The sequence below is a fragment of the Martes martes genome (genome assembly GCF_963455335.1).
Source record: "Martes martes genome assembly, chromosome: 7".
In the NCBI taxonomy this organism is placed as follows: domain Eukaryota; kingdom Metazoa; phylum Chordata; class Mammalia; order Carnivora; family Mustelidae; genus Martes; species Martes martes.
This window is the reverse complement of record NC_137894.1, coordinates 30,572,656-30,580,658: the sequence shown is the minus strand read 5'-3', so window position 1 is coordinate 30,580,658 and position 8,003 is coordinate 30,572,656. Positions and strand designations below refer to the sequence as shown.

Genomic DNA, 8,003 nt, shown 5'->3' with positions numbered 1-8,003 from the left:
GCCCAAGCTTCAGGGCTCTGCCCTCTAGACTACTGCTTGACACTGCCCCCTAATGGCCAGGCCAAGGATTTGGGGGGAAATTAGGGCCCTCCCAGTATGGAAGCCCTTCCCTGGCCACACTGGAGGCCCCCCCCCAAAGGGGGCAGCTCCCTCTCCCTTAACTCCCCAAAGATGCTCCTGGCTGCTGTTCAGACCAAGACGTGGTAGGGGGAGAGCAGGCTGATGGAAACTGTTTCAGCTTGGGGTCTGGGGAGCTGGGTTTTGGCACTAGACCCTGGAGAGAATGCTCACAGCTCCGGCTCACTGCTGACTCACCAGTCCAGGGGACAAGGGCATGGGGAGGCCGGGGGCCTTCCCTGCTCTCCCTCAAGTTTCCCAGCATTTCCTGGGGTCCCTCCAGCCCCAGCCTGTGAACCAGGAGATACCCTCTCTATTTTTTCCAGAGCAAGAAGAGAAGCACAAGTTCAGAAAATAATTTAATAGAGAAACCATGAATTACATTCTTTATACCTCGCCTCCTGCAAGGAAGACGCCACCCGTCCCAAGGAGGCACTAAAGAGCCCAAAGATTACATATCATCAGCACCCTTGTGGACTTTTAAAAAAGAACCCCCAAATAACTCCACTGGGTGAACATTGTTCTCTAGATTAAAGTCACTTTGTCCTCTCAAAAGCCCATGTGGGGAGCTGAGGAGGTATTAACAGCGCCACTGGAGAGCTGGCGAGATCGGGCCCAGAAAGGGGAAAGGACTTGCCCAGGGTCACACACGGCAGGTAGCAGCAACATCAGACCCAGAACCAGGTCCCTGGATTGCTGGCTCTTCCTCAGGAGGTCTGGCAGCCTCCATGTCTCCCCACTCCAAGCCAGGACCAGCTCTGAGGCAAGTAGCGTTGAAGGATGAAGGCTGCAGACCGCTCCCCTTGTGCCCCCTGGGCCAGAGCAGGAACAAGGCATGGCTTTCTTAAATCGGCCCCACCCCTGAAAAGTACATTATTTTCACGTCTGAAAGATTATCTTAAAATACTCAGAGAGTGGGCGAGGGTCAGCTTCCAGGAAAACTGGGCACTCTGTGGGCCTGAGTCCACACCAAGGGGTGGGTGGTCCCTGAGGGTCTTGGGAGTGCCCCGTTCCCATGCAAGGAGGGAGGCGAGTTGCAATAAGGGTTTCCAGGAAGGCAGGGGTGGGCGCAGGGCACAGCTGCCTGCTGAGAGGGGAGGCAAGAACAGAAGTGCCTGCGGAAGGCCCCCTGCCCCGTTCTCAGAGCAAAACTAGAGGCCTCATGTCCCCACAGTGCCAGGCTCAGGATCCGGCAACCACCACATAACCAAAGTCACACAAAGGAATCTCTTCTCCCAGAGTCCTGGTCCCCTTCCCCCAGGGGCCAAGGCCCAGTGCTCCCAACACCGACATGGGCCATCAGACCTCCTGGGAAGTGCAGAGGATCCTGAGGGGGGCTGGGGATCCTGGGATGTGTGTGTGGGGGTGTCTAAGAGTTGCCCATCCAGGAAGCCTGTTCCATAGTGTTCCGGAGGGCCACAGAATTCTGGGCATCAGTCTAAGGGAGTGTGTCCCCAATTAGGGGTGGCTGTGGCCCATCCAGTCATCCCCCGGGGTCACTGCAGGGTGCACGCTGTGGAGAGGAAGCGGGGAAAGTCCATCTTAAGGCTCTGGCACAAAAGCAGAACCCAGGGCCGCCCCCAGCCCTTCCCCCTCCTCGGTAAGGGTCCGACTCCAGGGCAGGACTCACAGCTCCGAACAGACTCCGACAGCCCTTCTTTGTCCAGGGTCTCAGCGGCCCAGTGAGACTCCCTCATCTGTGGAACGTAAAGGCAGTGCAGGGGTGAGAGACAGCCAGATGCGGGCACAGGGCTGCACTGAGCAGCCGCTGAGCGACTGAGCATGAGTGCGAAGGACAGAGACGGCGATGGGGGGACCTTCAGAGGAAGACGGAAGGGGGAGACACACAAGGGGGTGCAGGGGACAGGCAGCCGCAGGCAGAGGGCAGAATGCAGCCAGCCCACAAGGGGGTGCAGGGGACAGAGAGCCGCAGGCAGGGAAGGGCAGGACGCAGCCAGCCCGCAAGGGGGTGCAGGGGACAGAGAGCCGCAGGCAGAGAAGGGCAGAACATAGCCAGCCCGCACGCCCACCTTGACCTGCTCCTTCAGGTATTCAGCTCGAGCCATGAGGTTCTGAACCTGCTGGGGGGTAGACACGCCCATGGGGGTGTGGACCGGAGGGGCCTTCAAACTGCTTTCCTCCTCACTCCCGACGCTCTCCAGAACCCTCCACACAACCCAAACCACGCCCCCTGAGCTCTTTCTCCGCTCCCTTCTCCAGGAGGCCTTTCCAACGGAAGCAGCAGCGCAGCCCTGTCTGTCCCCGTGCCCTGAGCCCCCGCACCTGAGCCCCTGATGGAGCGCGCAGGGCCCCGGGAATTCCCCAAGCTGTGAGGTCTGACTCCCAGCCTTGGAACACCCTGCAGGAAGCTGAGGAGGACCCCCAGCGCGGGAGCAGGGGAAGAAGGGAAGAGGAAGCCTCCCAACCCTCTGAACCACGGCAGGCACCTCAATGTGAAGCAGCTCCCGCCTCCGGCCTGGGGGCTCCGCTACAAAGAGAGGGAGGGTGTGAGGTGAGGGCTGGGCAGCCCGGGGCCTGGGGGCCGGTGGTGGTGGTGGGGGTGGGCTCACCTGCCAGCAGCACCAGCAACTCCCCCAGGCCATGCTGGTACAGGTCCAGGGCATCCTGTTCCCCACCGGCTTCCTCCTCCTACAGCCGCGGGGACAACAGGTCACTTCATGTCATGCCCTGCACTTTTCCTGCCCCACAGAAACCCCTCACACTGGATGCCTACCTTGGCCGTGGCGGCCGAAGCCACTTCCAGGGCAGCAAGGAGGCGAGGCTTGTCCCGGGCCATCTCTGGGATGAGGGCAAAGGCTCAGGGTGAGAGGAGCTGCCTGCTTTCCATCTCAGAAAACCTACCCCATGCTGCTGCCCCCTCAGGCTGGAGGGAAGCTGCTAGGGCCTGAGGCCAGGAACCGGGCCTACCTCTGAGCAAGTCACGTGCAGAAGTCCCCTGCCTAAGCAGGGCCTGATTGGAGGAGGAGACGATGGCTTTGAGCTCCTCAGCCCGGGACACATACTGCCTCACCTGCAGGAGGGGAGGGGCTGATAAGGTGCTGCCCCACCCCCACCTCCCTCCCCGGCACCCACCTCCAGGTTCTGCCCCACGCTGTAAGGACAGGGGGCCACTGAGACGGGCCTGACCCTTCCTAGGAATGAACTTAGTTCTAAGTTCTTAGTTCTAAGAGAGCCGGTCTGCAAAGACCCCAGGATCGCCCACCCCGGGAGAGTCCCTCACCCACCTTTGCCTTAATTGCTTCCTTCCGCTGGGCATCCACTTCATCTGCAGATAGTGGGGGTTTGCGTGAGGTGTCTGCTCTGCCCCCCCACCAAATCCTCTGGGACCCTCAAAAGGACCAAGTGCCAGGTTTACCCTCTGCCTCGTCTCCCACAAAACTCTGGGTGGGGAGCTGCTCCTGGAATCCATCCACTGCAGCTGGGGCTGCCCCACCCCTGCTGCACCCCAGGGCTCCCGGCACTCACAGTGCAGGGCAGGCATGAAGAAGTCCAGTGCTTGGCAGTAGAGGGATAAAGCGGCCGCAGCCTCCCCGTCCTGGTCCTTCTTCACAGCCTGCACCACCAGGGCGGTCTGGGGGGACAGGCAGGTCAGGTGTCAGGCCCACCCCCAGGCTCACCACGAAAGGAGAAGGGCAGGTCCCCGGTGCACCACCGAATGGGGTCGATGAGCGCCCCCCCCAACCTGCCCTCCTCCTCTACCCTCCCGCTGGCCCGTTTACCGCGCGGGCCAGGCTCTCCCTGCTGGGCATGTGCTCCAGGTCCACCCAGGGGTGGGTGAAGAAGTCCTGGAAGGAGATGCGATGATTGGGGTCCCGCTCCAGGAGCCGCTGCAGCAGGTCCCGGCAGTCTCGGGAGAGCGGGGGCCGCAGGGGGAGCTGCAGGGAAGGTGGGAGCCAGATCACAGGGGGCCCCAGCACCTCAGCCCCCAGCCCAGGGGCCGGTCAGGACCACCTGGTCCGGGGATGCCCCAGAGGAACATGTGTGCAGGGGGAGAATTGGAGCCTCGGGAAGAACAGTGACAGGATAAGGTGCTGGGTGCCGGGGGAAGCCATGCCCTCATAGGAAGCCTTGCTGTTGTGAACCCCACGTACTTGCTTCTCCTTCCCCCATCCCTCCTGGGAAGGCTGCGCCTGGCCTGCTGGCTTTGCTCCCACAGGGGGCCCGCACACAATCAGTGGGGCAGTCCCTTTGCGTCCTGTCTGGAGCTGATCTGGGTTCCCAGAACCCTCTAGAGCCTCAACCTCCCCTCTAGAGCACGTCTAGCACCACAAAGCCAGCCCGGAGCCCATGCCCCAGGCTGTGCAGTGGCAGCGAGGGCGCCGAACTCAGGGCCCTGAAGCCCTCTCCCAACAGGTTGCCAGGGCTCTTTGAGACCCACCTCGATAACCCGGTTGCTCCGGATCTTCTCCTCCAGCTCCGAGAACGACCTGGAGGCAAAGGGGGGCTGCCCGAAGAGGGCTTCTGTGGAAGGGAGGCAGAGGGCAGGCTGGGAGGGGACAGGGTCAAGCCTGGCCTGGCCCACACCTTGGGGTCGGGGGGCTGACACCTCTCATGGCAGGGACTCTGGGCCCACGGAGTCACATTCATAAGAACCCCTCAGGAGGGGCCCTAGAGAGGTCTTGCCTGAGGACACATGGTGGAGGTCCCGGGGTTGGGGCTGGGGACAGAGCTCTCACCGTACAGGATGACCCCCACGGACCAGAGGTCCACACGGGCATCGTACTGCCGCTGACACACCATCTCAGGGGCCATGTAGAGCGGGGAGCCACGGAGCACGTGCTTCTCGTCCCAGGGAGACATGTGCTGTGCGAAGCCGAAGTCTGCGGGCAAGAGGCCAGGCAGCAGAGCCCCGATTCTAGCTGCTGTAGCTCCTGCCCTTTAAAGCTTCACCCTGTGCTCCAGGGCAGGGCTCCTCCCCACCCGCCAGGCTCGCCAGGCTCACCGGGATCAATCCTACTCTGCGGCTTTTGCTCACCCCCTCTTTCTCCAAATCCTAAAGCCTAAAACACCCTCCTCCATCTTCCTCTGGGAGCCAGCCCCCTCAGGCATCTTTTTCCAGGAAGCCCACCCTGATCGCATCAGCTATGAGGATAAGGGCCCACCAGGAGTTAGAAGCTGAGGTTTCGCCTTGCTTTCTGGCCTCCCAGCCTCAAGTCCATTCTTGGCCACAGCCACCTCCACCCCCATCCTCCAACACTGTCACAGACTGAGTCACATGTTGAGCCCCAACCCTGGGGACAGACCAGCTCCCAACCCTGCTCACACAGTGAGTCCTTCCTGTCGTCACACATGGAGCCCTGGCCCCTTCCAGTCCATTGCTGGAGTCGAGTGAGGGGAGCCTGAGAAATGTCCTGCCTTTTGGTGGCGGGCCTGTCCCTGCATTTCCCAGCCTGTCATGGCTTGATGACTCAACAGAGGGTGCCATGAGAACTGGGGCTGCTGAGCGAGCCTGGGCAGCGTGAGGCCCCTGTACACCCACCCTCCAAACCTCATCCCTGCTGTTCCAGACTCACACCTGCCAGCTTAAGATGGGGCTTCTCCAAGGAGCTCAGCAGAATGTTCTGTGGCTTCAGATCCAGATGAGAGATATTCCGTTCATGCAGGAACTGCAGGGCACTAGCTGGGGAATAAGACCCACGCGGAGAAACAGGTCAGAGAAGGCCATCCCTCACGGGCCTCTCGCCACCCCGTCCATGCCCCTGCCAGCCTTATATCTGCCCCTTCGAGCCTGCCCAACTGGATTTCTACACTGGCTGCTCTACCAAATGTTTTAATACTTAAATATCAGGTTCCTGCCACTTCTAAGAATTTGCCCCCATCCCTTGACCCCTTCACAAGTCCCCTCCCCCTCCTAGAAGCCTCCCCAGCCCCCCAACCCTTAAAGTCTTGTTCTTTTCCTTGGCAAAGCACTTGAGTCCTACCCTTAGGCCCTGGAACATTCTACGAGTTCCTTATATTAAGTTCCATGTGTGGAAACCCGGACTCCCCACAAACGAGGGCTCCTCTCTCTCTCTCTCTCATGGCATCCTTAAGCCAGGATAGGCACGTGGGAAAGATGGGGCCCTAACAACACAAGCTGAAGCAGAGACAACTACTAAGAACGGCTCTAAGCCTGCAGTGGAGGGTTGAGGAGGACAGAGATCACGAGAAGGGGTATCAGGCGGGGGTCCGAGGCTTTTACCCAACTGCTGCATGAAGACACGGGCCACCTTCTCAGGCAGAATTCTGCGGGTATGAATGAAGCGAGACAGGTCACCCCCTGCGCAGAACTCCATGATGAGGTAGATGTTGTCGCTGTCCCACTGCAGTTATAGAGGCAGAGAGGCAGCTTGAAGAGAATGCCCCTTCTCTAGCTCCCTTTGGGGGTGGCCCCACCCCAGGCCCGCACCTGGAAGTCTTTCAGCTGTACAATGTGGGGGTGTCGGATGCCCTTGAGGATCTCAATCTCTGTCAGGAGGTTCTCCACAGATGCCTTGTTCAGACTCTTCTTGGCCACACACTTTATGGCTACCACCTCACGGGTGTCCTTCTGTGGGGACAGGAGATTTGAGGTTTCTGCCTTGAGAGGGACAGAGCCCATGCCTGGGCCCTCTTGCCTCATCACTGGGCCTCCCCACTCACATCAGCCTCCAGGCTTCCCAGCTTCCCCTTCCCAGGCCAGGGAGGCACTGGGATTCTGGAATCCCGGGCTCCCCACCCAGTCTGGTGTTCTCCCTAATCGATTTCATTGTATTCTAGAGCGCCCCCACGAAGGTGTGTCATTCAGTGTTCTAGAGCGGCGAACTCCGATTCCTAACTGGGTCCAGCCTTCTAGAACCCGGTCCCAGACTCCTTCCAGCCCACCAAGGATCCTCCCTGTTCTGCGCCTATCCTACGCCTATCTGCCAGTGACACCGAGCTTCACCGAGGCCTCCACCTGCCTCTCCAGACAAAACAGGGCTGTGTGGGCGTGCGTTTTTGTTTTTAAAACCTAAGGGTGGCAGTCAGCTCCCAGCTCCTCCACCGAAGCGCGGTCGGCCGCGGGCCACTGCTCGCACGCCGCATCTCGCCTCTCTCTCGCCGGACGCCCATCCGGGCTCGCTCGGGGTCTGGCGGGCACAGGGGCCGGGCCCTCACTGGTTCCCCAGCCCCGTCCCTGCCCGGCGCCGGGCTCCCCAGGGCGCCCTGCCCCGCACCCACCTTGGCGTAGGCTTTGTACACCGTGGCGTACGTGCCGCTGCCCAGGCGCTCGGTGAGAATGAAGCCATCCAGCCGCGGGGGACCCCAGGCGGGCCCCGCCATCCCCGCCGCCCGGTGCCCGCCGCTTCCTGCTTCCCGGCGCCGCGTTCTGGCGCGCAGCCCTGCGGTCAGGGCGCGCGGCCGCGGGCGGGACTCCACGCTGCCCCCAGCGCCGCCCGCCGGGACTGCAGCGCGCTGGGCGGGGCGCTATCCCGCCCCCGCCCCCACGGTCCCGCCTCCCCCAGGTGCTCCAGGTGCCCTTCCGGGTGCCACGCCACTGTAGATCACGTGGTGGGAGCACCGAGGTTCCCTGCGGTCCGAGGCCAGCAAGCGAGGTCGCTAGGAGGGGGGACGGGGGAATCCCACCCAGAATTTATGGCTCACGTGAAGGGCAAGGGGGTAGAAGTCCGGCTGAGCAGGTGTGCCCGGTAAGGGGTAAGAGTCAAAGAGGCTCCCCAGGCTGCCCCTCGGGCAGAACCGGCGGCTCTAAAGTAGAGATACTGGGACAAGAAGGTGCTTTTGGCCAAGTAGTGTCAAGGAGGTGCTTGGCCCCTTCCAGACCAGCCAGAGCAGGGGGGCCAGATGTGGAATCTTGAGTCTCCACACTAACCAGATGTGGAATCTTGAGTCTCCACCTAACCGCGGCA

General features: G+C 61.5%; 1 protein-coding gene across 1 annotated transcript; it reads right to left on the bottom strand.

The window, feature by feature from the left end:
- Nucleotides 1–463: 463 nt before the first annotated feature.
- On the bottom strand, nucleotides 464–7,461 carry ULK3 (unc-51 like kinase 3). Its single transcript, XM_080809192.1, has 16 exons — nucleotides 7,318–7,461; nucleotides 6,527–6,667; nucleotides 6,320–6,440; nucleotides 5,654–5,758; nucleotides 4,815–4,958; nucleotides 4,517–4,599; nucleotides 3,858–4,013; nucleotides 3,604–3,709; nucleotides 3,363–3,403; nucleotides 3,046–3,148; nucleotides 2,852–2,916; nucleotides 2,688–2,766; nucleotides 2,565–2,605; nucleotides 2,148–2,195; nucleotides 1,748–1,814; nucleotides 464–1,630 (listed from the first exon to the last, which is right to left on the bottom strand). Exons 1-16 carry the CDS (start codon nucleotides 7,417–7,419, stop codon nucleotides 1,614–1,616), a joined length of 1,419 nt encoding a protein of 472 aa, XP_080665318.1. The 5' UTR covers nucleotides 7,420–7,461; the 3' UTR covers nucleotides 464–1,613.
- Nucleotides 7,462–8,003: the final 542 nt, after the last annotated feature.